Here is a 24,619-nt window from a genome sequence, read left to right as displayed (position 1 = left end):
TACAGTGTTGTTATGGACTGGGTGTCTGGTGCAACTATTGCGGAAAAAATCACAAGCAGCGCCTAGTTAGTGACGCGTTTTCCATCACCCAGCAGTGCTTGGTCTGCCAGAGATGGTAGGCGGAGCTAAGCGGCTGCTTTTCCGGCCTCTGCAAGTGTTGCGAGTAAACAGTCATCTTATATGGCTGAACAAACAAAGAAAAGATCGATGACTACAGATACAACTTCAAAAATAAGTGAAAATCCAACGAAAAAGAAACAAATTCGATGCTCAGATGAAGGCAAACAGTCTAAAAAGGAAAGTGACCGTCAGCCAGGAAAATCAAGAGTTACAACTGTAACAAAGGGAGCCAACCGTGGACATCATACATGCAACACTGTCTGGATATCAATTACCGTTGATCATTATAGGTGACGCCAAATAGAACAAGATCTTCGAGGTCAACACTTTAAGAATTTTGATAAAGGATTCTCACTAAAAATTGATTGACATTTGAACATGGGCATGGCTACATATTGAATTTTTCTGTGTGAAGACCCACCAAAAAACCTCACAGCCATGTTTTTGTGAACTAGCTTCTTTTCACTGGCTTAAACCTGCCCTTTCATCCTTTGGGTGTGTTTTGAACTTAAATCAATCAGTCACACTGATCTCTTGCCTGTGGTTGTGGACACAGAGCCAAATCCTGTGAATAGCTTTGGCAAAGCTCAATCCCTCTGAGCCTGAGCCCTGGCACATGATTGGTTGAGAGGGACGTGGGACGGTAGGGTTACAGTTCCACCTAGGCAAACGTTTAGTTTTGCTTTCGTTATGAGTTTGCTTTTATCACTATCACCAGGTCAGTTGTTGCATTATGATGACTTGTACTCAGTGGGAAAGTGAAAATATCTCCTACCTCACAAGGTGTGTGGACGTGTGTTTGATTTAAAATAAGGCTGAAGAAGGATGGTTGTTATAAATGAAAGACAGAACTTGGACTTTCAGAGCAGGTAGGGGTTGTTGTTCTCCATTTATTGACTTTCTGTAGACGTCTCTCTTCTGCCTTCTCTGTCCGTGCTATTTGAACCTTGAACACTTCTGCCCGTCTGACTTGCCATGTGTGTTTCTAAAAACTTCTTTTATTATTAACAATTAAACTTCTTATTTGCTGCTTGAAACATCATATTCAGTAGCTTCATTTCATCGGCATCTGTCTATTCTAATATTTTATTTTCTGTTCTTCAACAAACAAAACTGAAAGTGTTTTGTGTTGTGTTGCGTTGTAATTACTAAAAACATAACATGACACAGTGGTGTAGTGTAAGATAATCATTTTTAATTGAAACAGCGCTCACAATCTTCAGAGAACATCATCCTGTGTTATGACTGATACACTTTATCATATGAGATACTGTTCATTGGCCCCTTTCGTTTCTCTCCAGGAGATGTTTTTTACACAGTAGTTGAAGGCTTTGGTTGTACTTGGCAGCCATAAGGTGACGTTTTGTCAGACTGTTTGAAGGCCAGAAATATATAACATGTGTCAGTTATAGTAAGTTAAGTAGCAGTTAAAAAAATAACTTAACTAATTAAATATCTTCTTTCTCCTTCAGGCAATACCACTTGAACAGCAGCACTACCACCACCACTCCGGATGTGCAAATGGACGTGTACTCGGGATTCACTGATGTGGACTTTTCCAGCCTCAACCTCCCTCGGAATGGAGATTTCCCCCAGGTTTGTTTCATATATGTCTTTGTATATATATTTATATTCCTTTATTAAAGCAACACTGACAAATTTGAGAGGTTACAAGAGCTAACAAGTATAAAAACCCCACACCTACACAAACACAATTAGATGAATTCTAGTTTCCATTTCTTCTTTTCTTTTCTTCTTCTTTTCCTTGATTATCAAAGGGAAGGGCCGTGCCTCCCGCCCACTTCTTTCATCTGTGTTTCATGTGTATTCAGCTAAGCTTAATTTACCAAAGAGCAGCCTGATTAAAGGCCAGCTTTGTCTAGACTACGGCAGCAGTACCTGCCTTGTTCCTGTCAAGGCATGTCATTAATAGGACGCTGTAATTTAACACTTCCACAGTGCATCTTCAGAAAACACTGTTAGGTAAACCCAGAATTCCTTTTCTGTCATGTTTGGATGAGCCCATGAAGTGTTTTGTCAATCATGTCTTTGGGATTGTCTTCATACTTCTGGAGATACAACTAAAGGAACAGGACATTAATATCAGGATGGGAAATTGTTAGATGTAAGCAGTGAATTAAAGCTGCAGGCTTTTACTAGCTCATATATTTACCTCTTCATGTTCACGTTACTATGCAACATTTGCATTTTCTATTTCTGTGCAGTTTTGTGTCCATTCAGTTAAATCCTTATATTCAGAATCATATGAATAGGAGCCCATTGTAATTACACAGACCACTGACTTTCTAATCTGAAGCCTATTTAGGTTGAGCTGAGGAGCCATTATGGAAACATATTAAAAATATGCCATGATGACTTTTAAAGAAGGGCAGTCATGGGTTACCAAGCATGTTAGCAGCATCCCCCTCATGATTAGCCTGTGTGACAGTTGAAAGGGCAAAGCTATCATGAGTTTTCTTGGTTCAACATAAGGCCAAAGCAGTAAGTAATAATAAGTGAGGTGAGGTGTGACAGCAATGGCAAGAGAAAAGCCGTTTCTTACCTTGATTGTGCATTTTTAGGCTTTTCACTGTATAACACAACGTCAGTTTAAACGGTTATTGACCTGGATTTCATGACTAGTTATGTATGTGTTGTTCAAAGAGTAAGGGTAAGTTTGGATAAAACAAAACCAGTAGTAGTTAATAAAAACTGTCAGTAGTGAGGACTGTGGATTATCCAAAGTCCCCGCGACGTTGTTTTTGCAAAGACAAGTTCCTGTTCAGTCTTTCTGTGCTTTGACTTTCCGTTAACTTCAGAGACAAAGATCTCAAAAAGACATTTGCTATTTGCGTATAATTTGAAAAGAGCGACTGAAACAGCATCATACAGTTTTAAATTACACACACACAATGCACAAGTATATCTTATAAAAATTATAAACATTGCTGGATAGGGATGCACCAATCAATCAGACGCTTATCAAAATCGGCCCATATAGATTAGAGCAGATTCATGATTTTTTTTCTGCAGTGACAGCGAAGGCAAATAAAACACTCACTTGTTCGAAGTCGGGCAACATTTATCCCAGGGGAGGGATTAGAAGTTAGCAAGATTCACTCAAAGGATGCACGCACTCGTCTTTACCAAGAGGAAATCCCGCAGACGCGCTCCAAAGACGGCAGGGAATTAATACACCATGAAAAATAAAAAGTCAATATTCACACCAACGAGACAGGGCCGTGAATGACTTGAAATGACTAGATCACACTTAGTTTTCTAAATCTTATCAAACCAAAGGACGACTTAATATTTTTCCATCGTTGTTAAAAATAAATCTGTCATTGACGGAAGTACAATTAGATGAGATTACCCACTGCCGGCATCATACACACGTGAGCCTGTTGTTAAAGTTCCTTGTTTGCACTTCTTTGAGATGGCGACAGATATTGTTCCACATTTGAGCCTGCAATTTCCAGTCAATATTCTATTACCTAGTAGTAAAAAGGTCTACTATGTTTTGACCCAGGCCTGATTGAATATTGCTTTTTGTTTAACTGTTGCAGAATGTTAATTTGTTCTTATAACTAGTTGTTTTTTAACTGGATAAACACAGCCTTTACGAATTGGGTTTTATTATTAATTTCAATTTTTTTTGCAATTGTTATTCTTAACATTGTTAGGCTGAGTTTTTCAGAACCGTCTCTTGTCTTATTTGCAATATAGGTCTACATATGTGCAGCACACTTAAGTATTCTGAACAGTGCAGTTATCAACTGCAAAAGCTAATAAACACTAAGATCATAATGTATTAATTTCTCTCTCTGTGTTATGATTTTTATATTCTTAGAAAGAATGGAAAAATGCATTTAAATCAGTGATCGGATCAGTGATTGGCGGATCACTGTTAAATAATTGTTAATCAGTATTGGCCCTAAATATCCTGATCGGTGCATCCCTATTGCTGGATAAAAATGGGCCAAACATTTATTAAGGCTCAAATGATGAAAAATATTTCACATAAATTTATTCATTGCATACAGCTATTACAACATTTAGAAGGAATGCCATTTGTTAGATAATCCTCTTAAAAACAAAATATCACCACTTAGCCAGTCTGTCATTGAAGGATTTGGCTTCCTTTAACTGCATATTAATATGTGGCTGGCAAAGAAAGGGCCCGAATTCAGTATGGGAGTGTTAACTGATTTAACACTCACCTCATATTAAATGGATAAATCATATATTTTAATAAGTTCTTTACAAGCTTTTGATGTCTATTTTCAGGCTGCATAACTCGTGAGACACTTTATAAGTAGAAATCAAATTTCTAAAGATGTCTTTAAACATGTGCTTTGACGATTCGCATCAGTGTGATGGGAAGGACAAACATACACACGTCAGTTTCACTTCATTTTTTCGTCCAGGTGTGTGAATGAGAGATGTTTCAGTGGAACAAAACAAGAATGCTTGAAGTTGTTTTGTATTAATATTTAAAGCTGGGGGGTTTTCAACAACAAAGGCTACACATGAAAGCTTTTATGTACAAGAACGTGGTGTGTCATCCCTGTTTACGTGTGTTGTGTTGCAGGCATGGATTTTGTGATTCATGTGGGGTTTCCCAAGTTCTCCCTCTGCCTGCTCTATTCCATCTGGCTACAGCCCTTTTCCTGATAAGACACTGCAAAGGACGGATTCATGGTCATGTCATATATGACGAATATTTGTGTGGTTTCACTTTTGGTGCTTTTTCTGTGGTTTCATTAGCTCCTTCAGCATAGGAGCATTTATGAGGAGCAAGTCTGGTTTCCTAGCAGTGGAGTCGAGGAATGTAATGGTGCTGTGTGAGAGAGAGAGATGTTTTGTGCGTGTGTTGTGCTTTCTCAGCTGTTCTGTCTGATTTAAACACTCCCTGCCATGTGAGGCATGCAGAGAAAATGTAAGTCACAGGGTCATCATGACTAATCCTCCACCTCGAACCGAGCCTCCCCCTCCCTCCCCCCCCATCACGTCAACCATGCCCATTTTTTCTCCCTGTCCACGTGCAAAGGCAGGGTTCTGTGTTTTCCTTGCACTGATGATCCGTGACAGAAGACGTTCAGGCATGTGTGACTGGGTGGATTGTGGTGTTTGTTAGGTGACTGCCTTGTTTGTCTCGGCAGTTCTCTTCTACAGCTGTAGACTCATTAGTGAAATCTCTGTAGGTTTGCATGGCTTCCCGCAGTGTAACCGTTTGTTTATGCATTTCACCTCTATTGAAATATCCTCATATTATAAGGAAGCACACTGTTGGAACACGTGCACAGGATGTCTACATCTAGATTGTGCGTTACTTGAAAACAGGAGCAAAATGTTTCTTTGTATTAGAGTTAATAGACTCCCTCTTGAAACTTGATATCCTTCTTTGATTATCAGTTAATAACAATACATTACTAGGGACTTAAATCTAATAATGATGGCAACTGTAGCCTGTAATGAAAGGCATTTAGAGGAAGTTTGTTTCATATTTCCTGATACATTTTTATTTAAGGGGGACTATTTATTTGTGCTTCACTGGAATTACAAAATGTCCCGATTGTGTCATCACAGTAACTACCTGCAAAACTCATTTTTCCCATGAGGCATCAAATCTATCAAGATGTCGTACATCAGGCTACAATTAATAGCTGCATTGGCATTAATTTAAGTGACATACCTTTATGTTTATGTATACCTATATTTTACAAAATACATCTAAACAATTCTTTATTGAAAAACTTGAAAATAATTATTTGGAATCTAAGGACCTCATAAAATAAAAAAGCTGAGGCACATGAACATGAGATGTACGATGGACAATAAAAAAAAAAGAAAACAAATTGTATTCACAAGAATTAATGGCTGGGCAAAGACGTCTTGAATTAATAACCTTTGTTAGTAAAATTTATGCTGATAACATCCCCAGAGAATAACTTATAAATGTGCTGTAATTAGGGATGCACCCATGGATCAGACACTGATCAAAATCAGCTGATATAGGCTCTAACTAGGGGAAGTGCCGATCACTCCAGCTGATCGCGCGACGCGTCGACCATGTGTTGACATAGGCCTGATTGAATATTGCTTTTTGTTAAACTGTTAACAGAGAACGGGTTCAACTGTTCTTAAAAATAGTCTTTTTTTTTAACTGGATAAACAGAATACTTCTCTGTTCTCACGTTTTTACGCATTTGGTTTTATTCATAATTTCTATTTTTTTTGCAAAGTTATCCTTAACATTGTTAAGCTCAGTGTTTCAGAACCGTCTCTTGTGGACACAGTTAATACAGAGAGCTCCATTTACTTGTTATTTAATATGATTGCAGAGCCTACAGGTTTCAGGCAAAATTTGATACCCTATATATTTGTCTAATTGCATTATAGGTCTACATATGTGCAGCACACTTAATTGTTCTGAACAGTGCAGTTAGTAACTGCAATGGCTAAGAAACACTAAGATCATAATGTATTATTTTCTCTCTCTGTGTTATGATTTTTATATTCTTAGAAATGTTGGGAAAATGCATTTAAGTCGGTGATCAGATCAGTGACCAGCAGATCACTATTAAAAAATCGGTAATAGGTATCGGCCCTTAAAATCCTGATCGGTGCATCCCTAGCTGTAATAACAACAAAAAGCAGCTGATACCAGATAAAAAAAGTACTCTTGCACCATTCTTTGAAGGAGGGTAAATCTCTCATTCACTGTGGTTTATAGGAGAATGGTTCGCCTCAAAGTGACACGTGCAGACCTGTATGGTCTTGAGTTGGGTCATTTGTGGATCTAAAGTGTGAACTTCTGTGCAGAGCATCAAAATGAAAACAAGACTTACTGGAAGTCAGAATAACAAAACTCATTCTCAAACCACTCTGGCTTACCTCAAAGACTGTACTGCTTTCTGCAAGCATACAGATTCACACTACTACTGTACATCCGTATAATATACGTACAAGTGTACATACACTAAGGCACGTTTTTGCTTTTTCACACTCGTAGTCTCTTGCTGTGTAGTCTCGTTTCCGTCCCTCTCTATATTACACACAATACTCATGTGCACAGTGGGTTTCTAGGAAGAGCTGTACAACTATTTTCAGTTTTGTTTTTCATAGAATCCCCATCTCAAACCCTAAATGTGTCTGCAGCCTTTAATACATTTAAGTATCAGGACAAAGTGTTAGACAGTATTCAGTGGCAGAATATCCCAGAGTAGTCTCAGGCATGGCTGAAAAATACAAGCTCAAACAGTTTAATATTCAGGGCCTCTTTACCTGACCGATAGAATTAAATATGTACCAGGCAATACCAGGAAATAAAATTTGGCAAACTAGATCTTCATTTAATCACATTTCCTTCAGTACTGCAGCTAAACACTTTGTCTAAGGATATGTTAATAACCTGCCCCAGGGTTGTATTTTACCGGCAATGAAGATCATCTTGTTTTTCTTGACTTTATTGCAGCAGGCCAATCACAACATAAACCTGTGGGGTTTTTTTCTCTGTCACTTCCTTGTAAGATACTCTCACACCTACTTGGATGGCCTAGTTTGAAGGAGGAAGTTAAAGGTTAATTCGAAGGGTTGTTAATAGGTGCACTGTTTTCCTTGAGGAATTCCTTGTGTTCCACCTAATCCACTTCAGTTTAGATGAGCATGATCTTTGTTCTATCTTTATAAGAACTCAGTATCTCACTTAGACACTGGCCTTATCATTTAGACATACTGCACTTTTGTTTAGTCACAGATTGTTTCAATGTAGGTGTATAAGCTTTTTCTGCAGCACGGCACGGACACTTCATATACAGTATATACAGGATCAGAAATGAAATCAGAAAATACTAAAAAAACAGTTCTTGTATTCACCAGGCTTTTACAAAACATTAGTAGTGAACATGTGCATGTGACAATGAGACTGCATGTGCCTGTTCACCTGATGTGTTATTACAGTCAGCCATGGATCTCTCCTTCTCTTGGCTCTGATGCAATAAGGTGTGTCTGCCCTGTGCGTCTGTGTATTCAAAAGAAGCTCATCAATGATTCATTCCCCCCAATCACACTCTATACCCACACACAAACACACAAAAGCACACACACATTATTCACAGGATTCCCACTCCTACCATGATGACAGCATGGACAGGCGCCACTCGGTCTCCGAGTCTGACTCCCCTGTAGTCCAGCAGAGATGGACATTACCGTATCTTACTATATTGGCTTGATATGACATATTTCTGGAAGCTGAGTCTGCAAAAAGGACTCCCTTACACCACAATTTCTTTATGAACCACTGGCTCTGTTACAGTTAACGTTGCTTTTCTGTCCAAAAGAAAAGCTGATGTTTTGATGTCTTTGATCAGTAACTTGGATGTGTTGAAATAACCAATTTTCCATCAGATTCCCAGAATATTCTTTTTTTCTCATTGCACCCCTGGTTCCAGTAAGCGGGAACAAGTGTTTTTGATGAGGTATTTGTTGGTAATTGTGCACAGATAGAAGTCGTGTCCAACGTCTAAAAGACCCTCTGAATATCCAAACACACAGCCTACACTTGACCTGCTAATACACTTGTGACCACTTCACATGCCTCATTGTTATTGAAGCTGTCAAGAGAGATTTTAGCCTTACATCTTATTGGAAGTCCTCGTGAAAAGTAAGCATGTGGTATTTCCTCTTTTAATGCTGATTAACACAACATAGCTGCATAACAGCTGTATGTTTTGCCAGGCTAGGGGCACATTTATAAGTGATATGCTGCCTAATGAGACCACTTTTGTCTTGCCTTCTTATTAGCTATTACACCTCTAAGCTATTGATCTTTATATTTATCAGCAGTCATTACCAGAACAGCAGTCTTGAAATTGAGCCTGTGCAAGCAAATAGAAAGACAAAGAGCAGAGAATGAAGTAAGACAGGCAACCAGGCATGGAGTCAGTCTCTAAATATAATAATCATTAAATAGCAGCCCAGGCCCATTAAATATAGCGGTAAGCAGCAGGGTGTGAGGAGTGGCCAGGTCCAGGGCGCAATACTGTTTACACTACAAATGCGGTTGAGTTACACCATGTACAGTAAAATGGGCCTGACTGCCAGTAACTCTAGTCACTTACCAACAAAAGCATCATTTCCTGAAAGCTCCTCCCTCCTCCCTCCCTCTTCTCCCCACCTCTCCCCTCCCCTCCTCTGCTCTCTCACTCACTCTCCAACCACCTTTTTGAGCTCTGAGGAACTAGTCCACAATCACTATGACTAAGCCCTATATGCAAATATCTGACTGTCCCAGTGAAGCAGGAAGCATGTGTTAGACTTGCCCGAGTCTGTTTGCGAGAGACACTGAGTTTGTATGTGTGAGCTCATTGCCCAGAGCGTACCTGCAGTAGAAGCAGATGTGTGTGTTACACCATAGAGGAACTGTGGAAGGGCAAGTGAGAGTCCACTGTTTGGTGGAAGTGCACCAGCTGTAAGCTGAAAACCAACACTTTGACCAACACATGGACGAGGCTGTCGCATTCAGGGATTCAAGGTGAAGCAGGAGTGTATGTGTGTGTGTATTTTACCCTCCCCATACTGCAGCGTTTGGACCCATGTCTCTCATGCAGTTCTGGACTAAATTGTATTCACAGCTGGGACGACCGCTTCCCAAGGTACTGGTACTATTTGATTCTTTCTTGTATATTATGCTGAATCAAGTTTGCTGTTATAGGCTTGTTGTTATTTTGTTTAAAGCTGTTTATATTTTTAGATGTCATGGTCAGCAAATAAAAACTGTCTGAAGGGGAACTGTGACTAACGGAAAGTTGTCTATGTGACAAGTTTTTATTGTCCTTATCACGAATCGTGTAGATAAGTAAGCATTTTGTTTCCCTCTTAGGGCTGTGGTTTTTTTATTTTAACTTCCTTGAAGACATTTTTTAGTACTTCCGTGTAATTATAACTCTCTTTGAGGCAGGCCTATTATTCTCCTTTACTCTATTTTTGTCTAGTGCACTCAACATACATCCTGAATGATCTGTTATAAAGATAGAATTCAAATTTAATGAAAATAAGTGAAATAAGTGGCAAATGAACCTTAACTGTCTGAAGAGTATCTTTTTAAAAAGTTCTGAGTAGTTCTTTCATCCGTTCTGATTTCCTGGACGAGGGCTGAACCACATGTTAGACTAAGGACATATTTATAGAGTGTGATTAGACTTATTCCTTTTATTGAAAACAGTAATGAAGTCTCCTTGCTAATTTTCTGCTTATGCCACTATCCCGTCTGCTGTCAGTTGAAAGAGAAAAAATGCTCTGGCTTAGGATGAGAAATCAGCATTAAAGCCCAACTGTGGATTCTCTTTGCTGGCAGGCCGGGGTAGCCACTCAGTCACCCGGTGCTCCTCCGAGGCTCTCATTCCCAGCCAGGAAATATGACAAATTATTGTCTGCCTCACTCCTTGCTGTCTTCCAGTAAGTGCTAGAATCTGATATCTTGTCAGGCTAAATAGCACTCTGCTCTGTTTTCTGAATGGCTATTGAATAAGCCCAGTGTTGTACTGCGCTGTAAATAGAGCAGCATTTTTTAGATTTACCATCCTTCAGACTACACAGTGCTAGTCAGTCTAATGCCGTTTATGGTGCGAGACTTGCTGAGTTCATTTCCACTGAATTTATCGTCAGCATTTCTTTCCCCGTGGAAAAATGTACAGATTACAAAATGTGTTATTTTTTATTCTTTTGTCTTAAATGACAGCTGACTGGAGTTAAGTAATTTCTTCGTAGTCACGTCTGTTTTGACTGTTAAAGGGGAACTTGGATGGGAAGAGTTACTCACTTCTAGTGATACAGATGGATTGACATTGATCTTGGTATGGAAATGATCTTGTAAACAGGGCTCACTTGCTTCTGTTGCTCTCTGACGAGCGGACAGGGGTGTCTCTGTCCGAACATCTGTAGTTTGTATCCACACATTAACATTATCATCAGTCCATTCAGAAAAACGTCCCCAAAACTCGCAGTCCTTGCTCTGTGCAAAAATATATTCCAATGTTTTTTTAAGGTAATCTGAGGCTTCAGCAGAGGTTAGTGGGTTAGTGCAAATTTTAAAACTGCATTGAAAACCTGTTATTTAAGGCAAGCATGGCAGCTGTTGGGGAACACATGTTGTCAGTTTCCTGGTATTACATTAAGCCTCATGCATGACCTAGGCGTGCATCTTACGGGAACTGAATTACCAATGATGAGTGAGAGCATCGGGGGGGGGGTGGAGAGAATGGGGGAGCCAGAAAAGTAGAGGATGAGTTTGTAATGCAGGTTTTGTATGCTGCAAAGTGAAATTACAGATTAGCGCCTTGCTTATTTTGCATGCCATCTCATCAATATCTAGCTATGTATGCAATAATTCATTGCATGAAACCTGTTTCATGAGCATGATGTTTACAGCAAATTAAAGTTACAGCATTGGTATAACTCAGGGTAGGGCTGGGTGAAAAGACAGCAAAACCAGTTATAGTCGTGTTTCCTATTGCTTCAACCCATGATACTAAGATGCAGGATGCAGTGAATCTGTGAGGTCTGACAAAAAAATAAATAAAACGGCAGCAGCTTCATTTAGCTGAAGATATTTAAGTCAACAAGGTTTACTGGTTACTGATTTAAATGTTTTGAGCTTGTATGCACCAGTGGTCGACTGTAGTGATGGCCAAATTTCATAGTTCCATAGCTGTTGTAATCAGGGCGCCCTGGTAGTTCACCTGATAGATCGTGCACCCTCTGTAATGTGAGTTAGTGCTGTCGCAGCAGCCCAGGTTGTTTCCAACCGTCGCCCTTTGCTGCATGCCATCCCCCCTCTTTCACCTCCCCACATTTCCTGTCTCTCTTCAGCTTTTCCTATCAATAAAGGGAAAAATTGCAGCTCTCCGGTGACGGGCGCAGTGTCACAACAGTAAGGCCTGTGATTAAATCTATTTGCCAGCTGCACTGTTCTGTTTAGATTTGGTACATTCTCCTTGGTCTGCGAGAGGAGCACTTCAGGCTCTTGCCTGAATGTGTTGCTCTGTGTGATAGACATGACTAGCATACAACGTATGCATGACTGACAAGGACTTGACACATTGAGATAACATATTTTTTCGATTAGGCAATCAGGGGGCGTCCTGTGGCGGAAAGGCATAGACACATTACCATGGTTACATGGTTTGTTAAATCCGTTTTATTTCGGGCCTCGAACTCTGTCATGACCCCCCCCCTCTCTCTTCCAATGTGCCAGCTTTTTTCTGTTCTGACTGCTGTCAAATGAAGCCAAAAAAAGACTACAAATAATGTAAAAACGACTAGAAAGAAAGAAATTGCTCAATAAATAGAGCATTAAGGTTAATATTTCAGCTGTTCTGCCCTAACAGTGGAGTGTCTCACTTCTCTGTTTGACTTGTGTGATAAAAATGGACCAGGCCATTGTGTTCCTCATTGAATCTATGTTGCAGCTCATTACATCAAACATGCACATTTCAGAAATACTTGATGATAAATATCTTGGAGTGTTCTTTCACATTGAGATGCTTCACAGGCCAGTCAAGGTAAAAATGTTAACTTTGTCTGTCAGTCATAGAGCATCGGCCATGAAGAAAACGTTTGTTCAACTTGTCGTGGTTGTCAGAGTTGCAGCTGCTGTGCCAGAGCTTGTGGAAGAGTAAAATACCAAGTAAGCAGTTGATTCTTTGCTAACAAACAAGTCAACTTACGGGCAATGAGCCCGTCACAGCGTCATAGTAAACTGACCACAGTGTGTGAACGCGTGGGTGTGCGTAACACATAAGACAAAAGAGAGCAGGGTAATTCGAGGTAATTCAAGATCCTGTGAACTCACACTTCGGATGTGCATACAGGTGTAAACCTTCTTGTTATTTAGTATTGTTCTCCAACAAAGAGCACTTTAACATTGGATATAATATAATTTCTTGTCACTGAGATTATTCACTTTGCAATTTCAGTTTAGGCTTTACTGGATGATTCCAATTTGCACATGTATGTCAACATGAAATAATGTACTCAAGACTCATATTGCTGTTAGAGTGCAGGAAAGGAGAGACAAAAACATCTGCATGGGGCTCTGTCTTCAGCCTCTGAAGAGAATAATCTTCACTGTATGTAACTGGTGTTCATTAAAGTGAATGACACTTTGACATAACCACTATGTTTCACTGAGAATGTATTCACATTTTCTCTGGGCCATGTTGTGTGTGACTATTCCAAATGTCAGTGCTTGCCCCTGTTGCAAGCATTGTGCGGTATGTTGAAATTTCTGCATAACTGAGACGCCATCTTGCGTCAACATTCCCCTCACATCCACTTTTCTCAGCACCGAGGAGTCAGACTCACATGCAATTTGTTTATCACACAACAACACAAATATACAGGGTCACATTCTGGATATTTTGTACGTCTTATTTCTTATATATTCTGATTTTTTTTTGATTTTTTTTAAACAAGCTTTTCAGAAGCTTGGTTCTTTTTGTTGTTGTTTTTTCCTTTTCCAACTAATCAGTTCATGAGGTAGGTTAAACTATTGAGACATGCCTCTGTGAGTGCCAGCTCATCCTCATTGCACCCTTCCGTGGGTGATATCCTCTTGGCATCAACCCAAATACAGAGGTAGCAGATGTAATCTCTCTCACTGCTTCTCTCTCTTGTTCTGGCACATTCCTCCATCTGATTTCCTCAGCTTGTGTAACTTTGCTTGTCTTTTTTTTGACTATAGAGAGAATCAGAATTTTGCCAGGTAGATTTATTTGTTACCGGTACCCTGTGCATCATAGAGTCTTGTTACTCTTGTTAGTTTGTAGTTGTCAGCTGAGTGCAAGCTTCAGGCCGTCCTACACACACAGCGAGCAGAGCAGTTCTTTGAACCGTCTCCTGCGTTCTGCTGCTAGCTGGGACACTTGACATGGCATCCTTTTATTTTCCAGAACATATGAAAACACTGGAAAATTCCAGGAGGCTTGTAAGCAGTGAGCTGTCCCTGGCCTGCCTTGCTCAGACTTGGCATGACATGAAAGGCTTGCCTGTCAGGAGGTTGCTGGACCAGGTTTTCCACTTTGATTGGCCTAGGATAAATGGACAGTGATGGGCTACACTTGGCTGTCTGTGGGCTGAATGAGCATAACACAATATATTATTTAACCCAACAACTGTAAGAATGTAAATACGATGAAAATTGATGATCTCTCTTGTTATTCTTTAGAAAATGCTTTCAAAACAACATTTGAACATTTAATTTCAGCACAGTTGTTGAGTGTGCACATGGTTTAAGGAACAAATCTTTAGACTTTTAGCAGAAAACCCAGAATAAATATTATTGTCTTTTAACATCACTTATGGCTTGGCCGGGGTCCTAAGTGGAGCTCTTGTGGTCACTGGAACAGCAGCTCTCTCTTGACTAGAGACTTTTAGTTGTCTGTTAAGGCCTTTAAAAGTGTTTAAATGTAGTTTTTGGCTGAGGTTGTGTGACTCAAGGGTCTTATAGTCTGAAATGAGATGTAAAACTTTCCATTTGTACAATGGCTGTTTGACAAATTGGCTCCTTGATAAATCCCCCCGTGACGGGATAAGATGATTTATGTCTTGTTGACTCATTATAATCAACCAAACTCTAAAGAGGTCAAACTGTGAGCAGTCTTTATGTGAAAAGGTCAAATAAAAGGGAAAGCTTAGAGTTTTCCTATTAACAGCCCAACAGATATGTCAGACATGTAAGACATGCAGTCGGCTCGGGATAACATAATCCAGACAGAGTGACTTTTCAGATCCTGGCTCCAGGCATGCCACATGAAAAGACATACACAAACACACGCGCACACACACAGGCCATCAATCAGGTTCTGTTGACTGCATGGACGAGGTCAACAGCTAACTTCAGACGGGGGAGCCTGGTGTTCGGCTTGATTTTGTCAGCTGATCTTAAGGGTGGGGTGGTTGACTTAATAACACACCTTCTTACAACCCCATATTCACACACGCACACAGGAACACGCAAATTAGCAAATAAGACTACTTGGCCCTTTGACAGGGTTATGCTCTGTTGCACTGTCACCTTGCACTACCTACACAACAAGAGCCTTGGTGTGTTTTTTGGCCTCAGAAACCTGATTGTGGTTTAACTAACATACTCCCTCTTGTTCTACTATTGTTACAACTACATTTTCAGCCTCAGGCAGGATTTACAGCCAGAGAGCATCATTTAGAGGATTGAAATGGAGCAGTGGGCAAAGTGTTACGGTTGCTGCTCTAACAGACATGGCCCTTAACAATTCTTAAATTGTAGTTTGCTGTAGTCTGTATAGTGTAAAGTATTACCCTTAGGACTGTGTGCACATTTTGTACATCCTTCACTTGGTCCATAATGCTTCTAATGATAATACCACCTTGTCCTCATTTACCTACGTGAGTGAGCTTGTGTTGGATTAAGTAGATCCTCTTCCTGCACATAATTCAATGGAGAACAAGCTAGGATCAAAAGAGTTTTAAAAGAGGGAATTAGCAAGATATGACAGCAGTGTAAGGGTGAGATGGTGAGGTCATGTATGTATGTATGTGTGGGTGTGTAGGGTAAGTGGGATGGCAGGGTGACTTGTTTCCTGGTCTTGGAAAAGCAGCCAAGCTGTCAGTGTGTAGGAGGGGGAAACCTTGGGCTGGACCTGCCCTCGCTGCCTGACTGGGACCTCAGCCTGGCCTTGTCCTGAGGAGGGTCAGTGAGTTTGACAGGATGTGACCTCGGACTATAAACACTGCATCCACAATAAGGAGGGTTTCTACAGGTAGAGGGTCAGTCAAGAATCATGTCCCTGTTGTTGCACCAGTGTCAACATGTACATACACACACAGAGTGGTACAAAGGTGATGGAAATTTTTGTTTTCACAGCTTTCTAAAACACAGAGCTGTGAGACTTCCTTGTAGGGTAGTTCCTGAACTTATCACAGAGGCTGTGTCATAGCCTGTGTCATAGTTGTCATATAAGGATGAGCTGTTCCTCTCCTATTCCAAGGAAATTATTTACACTACACAAGAAGCAGATAATGCTTTTTCATTATTTGATCATTGCCTATTTTATTTTGTGACCAGACATGATCATAGATCGGGGAGAGATGGTCAAGGAGATATTTGGACTGGATTTTTTTTAGCGAGTGGAATTGTGAGTGTTTCAGATTAGTCATAACACTGTAAATACATCAACTATAATAGATGATGAGGCCAAGCAGTTTGTGGGCGTTTTATGTCTAGAGGTGTGTTCAGTTCTGAAACTGAGAGCTGATAACCACCAACTCCAACCACAACCATCAAGTGCCTCTGCAACTCCACAGTTGTCTTGCGAACGAGAGGAGCTGCCATTTTCCGCTGCTGTGCGCCTTCATTAATCATATGCCGGCAGACAACTGTCATTATCAAGAAACTTAAGTGCAATTTAACGCTTCTGTGGACACATGATGGGATGTACAGTACGTGCATGTGTGTGTGCGTTATGTACAGAGCTTCTCACAGTAGTTTCATTTGAGTACAAGGTTGTTTAGATTGACCACTAGACTTTAACATGGTGCAGAGGGATGCCAGTGGTTTCATCTGTGCTGTGCGAGTGTTAAGGGTTGGGGGGATATACTGTAGGTTTAAGCATTTTTATTGCTGAGGGGAAACTGAAGTGGAAGAGGAACACATGAAAGTCAGACAAACAAACAGGCTTTCACATGTTCTTTTGTATACACATTCTCTAAAAATTCCCAGAAATTACTGTAAAGATTTAACCACATTGGATTCGCTGTAAGCGATATAGAAAGAAAAACTAAGAGAAACGGAAACACGTTTAGATTTTTTATGGCGCAGCAGAGAAAGGGAAAGAAGACGAGGGAGGCAGGATTAGTAGTTTTACGGCTGTGCTCAGATTGCCATCAGAGCAGTTGGAATTCAAGCCTTATCTCTCCCTGGCAGGGACCGGTCTCAGGAACAGTGGATGAACCAGGCCTGGGTACGGGCCTGCCGGGGGACAAACACTGCTGCCTCTGTTCCGCTTTGCTTAAAAACTCCATTAGCATGGTACTGAGGTCGGCCACGTCCTGGTTAGCACCGACCAACCTGCTGCAGTTTCTTTCTTACTGACATCTCTGCGTCACAACAGTATGTTCTGTTACATTGACTTACACGATGCAGAAAACCTATAAGTCACATTGTAGCGCAACACGGAGCATTAACCCGCAGGTCTAAATACAAATCCTTTATTTGCAGGACAAATTGATTTAAGGCTAGTTTTAGCTTGAGCTTCAGTTAATCCAGTGTGTTGTGAGAGTTCCCTGAGAACCTCTGTGAGGATTCTCTGCGTATAAATAAAATTGACTCGGCTTGTCTTGATTCGTGCTGCATCACAATGGATTAATGAAGTCATTAAGGTTTTCTAAGGATAACTATTTTTCAAGCAAAGCCATTGTGACAGCTCACTGCTTTGAGTGACCCACGTTAAACTATAGTTTCTAATCAGATTTTTAATTTCTATTTAATCAAATCAAAAATGTTTGTAACAAACTCGGCCAACTAACATGGTGAAACAGAGGTGCGGAGATGTGCTCATCTGTCTTTTTCCACAATTATGCTTCTGTGGAATGATGCCTCTGGTGACACAATGTCCCTGTTCCGAGCCTTGTTGTTTACTCGTCTATCCACAGCCAGAAGAGCCAAGAAAAGGAGGGAGGGGGACAGAGGGGTGAGACAGAAAGAATGTGATAGGAGGACACACAGCTGACAGGATAGACAAAGAAAACAGAAACAAAACGTGGTAGAAAGCGGCAGGTGATGAGTTAGGGAGTGGTAGAAATTTCTTACAGGGGTCTTCTCTACGTCTGTGTCGCCCTAGAAAAAAACCAGTTGTTCCACTCAGCTGTCTGCAGGGCACACCAACTTTGGAGAGGCTGCTTTCAGAGCTCATGCCTGATCTTGCCCTTTAGGAAGCACACACACAAACACACACACATGGGGAGAAAAGGAAAGAGAAAGGTAGAGTGAGAGAGGCTTTATCAGACAACTGTAGGCAAACTTTGATAAGCTTAGTGCTGTACCCTCATGAAAACACTCCTTTCCGGCACACAAACATCCACACGTTCTGGTCAGTGGTTTGTTTCTCTAACGTCAGAAGACAAAAATATACACATGTATCTGTGTCTGCCTGCTGTTTACTACCCTCACTGGGCCCCATTCCCACATGATGTAGTCATGTTAACACTAAGAGCTCTACGTTTGTCTTCTCACGTCTTTGAAACATTTTCAGCTGAACTGTGAGTAATGTCTAACAGGCAGTTACGACAGAGGTCAGCACGGCTTCTCAGCATTAATCAGTAGCAGGATGTTGTTTGGGTAGAGTCAAAATCACAATTAATCATTCCTCTCATGCTAACTACTCGTATGTTATTTAATACACCAGTGCACACCACAGACAACCAGAGCCTATTTCTTTAAAAATTTGCCCTTTTGCCAGGACTGATACAACTCACATGTATGTAAGCTTACAGATAAGACAGGGCAGTGAAAAACAGCTAGCCTGGCTCTGTCCAAAGGTAGCAAAATGTCTAAACCAGCACATTTAAAGCTCACTAAGACATAGTCTTTATTTCGTTGGTTTAATGCTTATAGGTACAACAAAAACAACGATGTGCCATTTCACGTGGGGTAGCGCACTGGACTATTTCTCTTCCAGGAATCTCTGCCGATTGCCTGCCAACTGTTTGTGCTAAGCTTAAATAGCATCCCACTGGTGATAAATTCATATAATTCAATTATTTAATAATAAAAAAGTGGAGCTATTCTTTCAAAGTGAGGTGAACAGTGAAATTAAATTGCAACTTGGATCAGCAGGTAGTATACCAGGCTGCATCATGCTTCTCTAGAGGGTGTAGTTGGAACATGGGGGTGTGGGAACTTCTACACATGGTCCAAAGAGTATAAATATACAGGCACACAAACACACACATTGAGCACACAGACAAACGCATCCCAAAACGGCTTCCCCTCTGTTCAGCCAGTTGTCGACCATGATTTCTCCCTGCTTCCATCACTCAATCCCTATCACCCCACATCCATGTTTATAAGTCTCAGGGGGCCGGGGGTGTCTGTGAGAGGCTAGTTAAAGAGCACGGCATGCTAATGGCTTGGAAAGGATATGAATAGAGGAGCGACTGGAAGGCAGCCATGGTTGAAATGACACACACATACGCATGCACACACAAACACAGCCACTCTCATTATAAATGCCCCTTGCTTTTTATATTACTCGTTTTCTCTCACACATCTGTGTGTGATTACATTTTGTTTAGGCTACTTGTGTTCGTCCCTAAAGAGTGCAGCGTTGGCTAAAATCCAGAATGAATGTGCCGCCCTTTTTGTCTGTGATTTACTCCCGTATGTACTTATTCCATACCTTATTACACATATTGTTCCTCTGCTGCACACCCTGTTTGCTGTATCAGATATAGAATACATAATTAGGATTTGTATTGTACTGTATTTTCCTGAATCTTGATAGCATACATTTGTTTGGATTTAATAATCTACATGTTGTTTTTCTTGTATTAAGCTCTTTTGAAGCTGAATGAAATGAATATGATTGATGTTCCACCCCATATTGTGCCTTGTTTCAGCGCTTAAACTTAACATCTCCTGTCTTCCTCTGCCTTCAGGACCTGTCCTGCATTGATGACCTCTCCACAAACTCCCTGTTCTCCTCCCCGGCTGACTCACTGTCGGAGTATGCTGATACCCAGTCCTTCATCAGCACAGACAACCTGGACACAGTGCCCACTCTCTGGGACATCAGCACACCAGCCACACCAGCACAGAGCCAGCTAGAGGTCAGTAAAGCGCTCCTGACTGTCATTACCAGATATACCAACTGCCACTCCAATAGCTGATCCTACCAATATTTTGTAATACAAACTTGATTCAGTCAGAATAAACATGTCTGCACAGTGCGAGGTAGAGACCCGGCATCAGCCGGCAAAAGTCAGATTGTCCCTCTTGATCTGTTAGAATTACTGTTGCTCTGGCTCACTGCCACATTACACTGAGATGGGACCTTTAGCTGTGTTTGTGCTGATTGTCTGGAAAATACAGAAATGGCCAATATCATTATTGCTACAATTTTTTTTAGCATTATTAAATTTGATAGCCAACCTTCTATTGTGTACGTGTTGATTAAGTACTGAATGTATCGATCGTCTTTTGCTTGCATCCTCAAATATTTTAGACATAGACATTTACTACAATTTTAACTTGATTTTTATGCAGGTATTACTCTCGATTCAATTTGGCCTTTGCAACTATGGCAGCTAACTACCTGCGTGCTTCAAAACAACCATTGTACCCTACAACCTTGCACAGCAGTTTAAAGACTATACTGTCTTACAGTACAAGTCTGACCAAGTCCACTATTCTCTCAAGCTTCCACTCTTGTGAAATCTGAAATATCTTAAAGTTTATTGTCTTGAGCTTTAATTTTGCACGCACAGATTTATCTTTAATACATATCCTTTTCACTCGTTAATTATTTTCACAATGTAAATACTCAATTGAAAATGAACAGTCTTCAATTTGATCAACTTCGGTTTGTTCTGAATGTCTGATACAAGTTGATTTTAACCTTAAACTTTTGTGTATTTTAGTCAGTACATAAAATACTATCTCCAAAATCAGTTCACACTACAAAGATGCATCAAGACTGTAAATAATAATCATCTTTCTTTTTCTTGCACTGACCCTTCAAAGAAACTCACTGAACTATATTATATCATGGTCTCCAAGTCCGTAATCTGAGAAGAGCAACTTCTAAAATTGTGTTCCTCCTCTATCTCTGCTTGTGGTGCTGTTGAGTCCTCTTTGAATTAGGCGAGTCCAAGGATATCTTTATGATATGAATCAGAGTACATTTATTTCTCCTGCCTCTTGAAAGCCTTTCATGTTTTCCTATTCATTCTGTCCTCATTTCAACCATTATGTTTCCCAGACACACACGGCTTTATCTGCCTTTTGTTGTTGTTGTTGTTGCTGGCTTTTCACCACCAGACGACAAATTGCATTTTGTAGAGTGCTGGTCATTCTGCCCACACGCTCCCATGCCCGTATATACAAACAACAAACACATACAGTGATTACTCATGTTTTTTTTGTTTCTCTTTTCTTATCAGTTTGACACTGTTTTCATTTTTGTTTGTATTCTTCATTTGATGTTTTGTTGACAGCAGAATGGCATCGGCAGGTTTCATGGCTTGGCCAGTTTGGATGATATAACTGCTATTATCAGCACCCCACCTTTAGGAGGATTCCAGGTAGCCACACCTACTTCTCCAACTTGATGCCTCAATTTAAACAAGTTCTCTGACTAAATGAGATGAATCTTTGGCAGTTCTCACTAATACAGATTATATTATATGTCTCATATGCAGCTGTTATTGCCCTGTGTGTTTCAATACAAGATGAAGCTTAGATTGTTTACATGGCAACATAACACGCCACTAATCTCAGACTGAAGGCTACATTTTGACAATGCAATACATGGAGGTATAGTGTGTTAAGAGTGAAACTGCATTGCTTGTGCTTTATATTTAGCAATTCAGTATTACCACGGATGATGAAAGCATTGCTTCATATTGCATGTATTTGAAAGTCTGCAGATATATTACATAAACCACACATCATTCCATGCACTGCATTGTCTTTTTCAATAGTAAATGTGAAAACAGAGGCAGTTTGATATTTGCCTGTCTTTCAAAATGGGAGCATTTGCATTCCCAGTTACTCAGATTACATTAATCTGGCATTGCCTGAGTATTCAAAGCTCTCATTCATTCTGCTTCAGCTGGTTTGATGCACCTTTCATTTCCATTTCTCATTTTCCTCTTGCTTTGGTTAACATTTCATGATAAGGAGCTCTACTTCTTCTGTGCTTACTTGTAACTACTGCTTACCTGCCTCTGGCTTACTCCTACCTTATCCACAACCAGCTGAAACAATAAGTATGCTACAAAATGTGCTTGCTAAAATTGTGGATACCATAATGAAGTCTCTTTGTTGTTCCCAGGTTCAAAGAACCCAGCCGCCACCAGAGGAGGAAGAGGATGCTGATGAGGAGGAGACAGAAGAACTGGGACATGTAGACACATATGCTGAGTACAGACCTTCCAAATGTAGGTCACTAGACTGAATGTCAACATCCAGAACCCATTAATGCATCTACATTTTTCTTCTCAACATGAGATAAGCAGTTTTCTTTAACTTGTTCCACATTTAAAACTGCTGTTCTGTTTTTCCTCTCTTCAGCCACTATAGGAATTTCTCATCCTGACATAGTGGTGGAGACAAACACGCTGTCCAGTGTCCCACCTCCAGACATCACATACACTCTGTCTATCCCTGAGTCAACTATTAACTGTGGCCAGCTGTCAGCTCTGCAGCTAGAGGCCATCATCTACGCCTGCCAGGTACGCTCACAGGTTAACATTCACGCAGCACACTCAGCACATGTTTATTTTGGAGCTCTATGAATGAGTAATGTTTGATTATGCAAGCACCTTTGTTCATGCTGTTTGTGTGCGTCCTCAGCAACACGAGGTTATCCTTCAGAACAACCAGAGGGCAGGCTTCCTCATCGGGGATGGGGCAGGGGTCGGAAAGGGACGCACTGTGGCAGGAATCATCCTGGAAAACTACCTTAAGGGAAGGAAGAAATCACTATGGTAAGAAAGATTTACTAATGTACAATTATACGATCATTTGGTTTCAATAATTTATATGTTTTGTTTTCTATCCAGTTGCATGCCAGGATGTATTGGGCATGTGCCGGCTTGTTTGTGCAGAAGCCTTCTGAATTAATGTCTTTCCTCTTCCTGCCCTCAGGTTCAGCATATCCAATGACCTGAAATTCGATGCAGAGAGAGATCTCAAAGACATAGATGCACCGAATATTCCCGTGCATGCCTTAAACAAGGTGAGTTCAGGGGAAATCGGCGTGAAACTGTTTTAGCCATATGTGTGTCTGAAGGCAAATGAAACAAGCTCTATTTGGTGACTCGGTAAATGTTCATACATACTTAAAGAAAACCACTTTCCTCTTTTAATCGTATTGTAGATTAAGTATGGAGACACAGCTACCTCAGAAGGAGTCCTGTTCGCAACTTACTCAGCACTGATTGGAGAGAGCCAGGCAGGAGGGCAGCACCGGACGAGGATTAAACAGATCCTCGATTGGTGCAAGCCAGACTTTGATGGAGTTGTATCCTTTTCATTTAAACAACCTCACATCTAACAACTTTCTGAAACAAAATTGGCATTCCGTGTCTGCGTTGTTTGCCCTTGACCTTTCCTTATTACAGATTATTTTCGATGAATGCCACAAAGCCAAGAATGCTACTTCTACAAAGATGGGCAAGGCGGTGCTCGACCTGCAGAACAAGCTGCCACGGGCCAGAGTGGTGTACGCCAGTGCCACAGGTAGGCTGACACACTAATACACACACGCACTCATACATGTAATGCTATACAACCAGGACTTTAAAATATTTATTCATGTCATCTCTGCCCCAGGTGCCTCTGAGCCAAAGAACATGATCTATATGAGCCGCCTGGGAATCTGGGGTGAGGGCACGCCCTTCAAAACCTTTGAGGACTTCCTGCACGCCATCGAGAAAAGGTTCGTAACACGACATTCTGCAGAATGAATCTGTTTATGGTAATGTCTGGTTGGACCATGATTGAATTATGTCGAATAATTTATACGCTGTTTATATACAGAGGTGTCGGTGCTATGGAGATTGTTGCCATGGATATGAAAGTGAGCGGGATGTACATTGCCAGGCAGCTGAGCTTCTCAGGGGTATCTTTCCGCATTGAAGAGATCGGACTTGACAGTGACTTCAAACTGGTCTATAACAAAGCTGCCAAACTGGTAAGAGTCATGCATCTTACAAAAGATAATTAAGCAGTCGGGTGTGTGCTGTGTGTGAGATTGTTTTAAAAAAGTGGCTAATCACATCTGCAAATGTGTGTTCAGTGGGCGGAGGCATTGCAGGTGTTCATGCGAGCGGCTGATGAGCTGGGTCTGGTCAGCAGGAAGTCTCTGTGGGGGCAGTTCTGGTCGTCTCACCAGCGCTTCTTCAAATACCTCTGCATCGCTGCCAAGGTCCGCTGCCTGGTGGAGCTGGCCAAGAAAGAGCTGGAGGCCGGAAAGGTCAGCATAACACACTATTAAACACTGTGTGTGGAATAATGTGTCATCTAGAAGACTATAAATGACCCAGAGGAAAATCAGGAACTGAAATTCTATAGATGTTGACTAAGCTGGTGAAGTGTGTAAGAACTGTGTGGACAGAATACCCTTTTTTTAGTCTTTAATATTGTTTTAAAGCTCAATGATGCAGACTGCTTTTCTGTATTGCAGCTTAAGACGTCTAAACATCAAAAGTGTTTTTTCTGGGCTCATGTATGCGGGTT

At 40.8% G+C, this 24,619-nt stretch overlaps 1 protein-coding gene across 5 annotated transcripts in view; it reads left to right on the top strand.

The window, feature by feature from the left end:
* Positions 1-24,619, top strand: part of sbno2b (strawberry notch homolog 2b) — a 57,675-nt gene that overhangs the window by 19,769 nt on the left and 13,287 nt on the right. Inside the window, exons 1-13 of one of the 5 annotated variants that reach the window (XM_069679426.1) lie at positions 904-989; positions 1,593-1,716; positions 19,816-19,986; positions 21,373-21,459; positions 22,212-22,317; positions 22,451-22,611; positions 22,733-22,866; positions 23,027-23,117; positions 23,259-23,402; positions 23,503-23,620; positions 23,714-23,819; positions 23,921-24,074; positions 24,180-24,356. In XM_069679426.1, the coding sequence (XP_069535527.1) occupies positions 946-989; positions 1,593-1,716; positions 19,816-19,986; positions 21,373-21,459; positions 22,212-22,317; positions 22,451-22,611; positions 22,733-22,866; positions 23,027-23,117; positions 23,259-23,402; positions 23,503-23,620; positions 23,714-23,819; positions 23,921-24,074; positions 24,180-24,356 (1,617 nt within the window). In that variant the 5' untranslated portion in view covers positions 904-945. Of the gene's footprint in view, positions 1-903; positions 990-1,592; positions 1,717-9,469; positions 9,777-19,815; positions 19,987-21,372; positions 21,460-22,211; positions 22,318-22,450; positions 22,612-22,732; positions 22,867-23,026; positions 23,118-23,258; positions 23,403-23,502; positions 23,621-23,713; positions 23,820-23,920; positions 24,075-24,179; positions 24,357-24,619 lie in introns of those variants that run through there. The other 4 variants (XM_069679424.1, XM_069679423.1, XM_069679427.1 and 1 more) reach the window with 4 other exon arrangements.

This window comes from Semicossyphus pulcher, unplaced genomic scaffold (genome assembly GCF_022749685.1).
Source record: "Semicossyphus pulcher isolate SPU_LCO1_2020_fin unplaced genomic scaffold, fSemPul1.0.p SCAF_4, whole genome shotgun sequence".
NCBI classification, from domain to species: Eukaryota; Metazoa; Chordata; class Actinopteri; order Labriformes; family Labridae; genus Semicossyphus; species Semicossyphus pulcher.
Note: the sequence above shows the minus strand (reverse complement) of the source record. Positions and strands in the feature narration are given on the sequence as shown.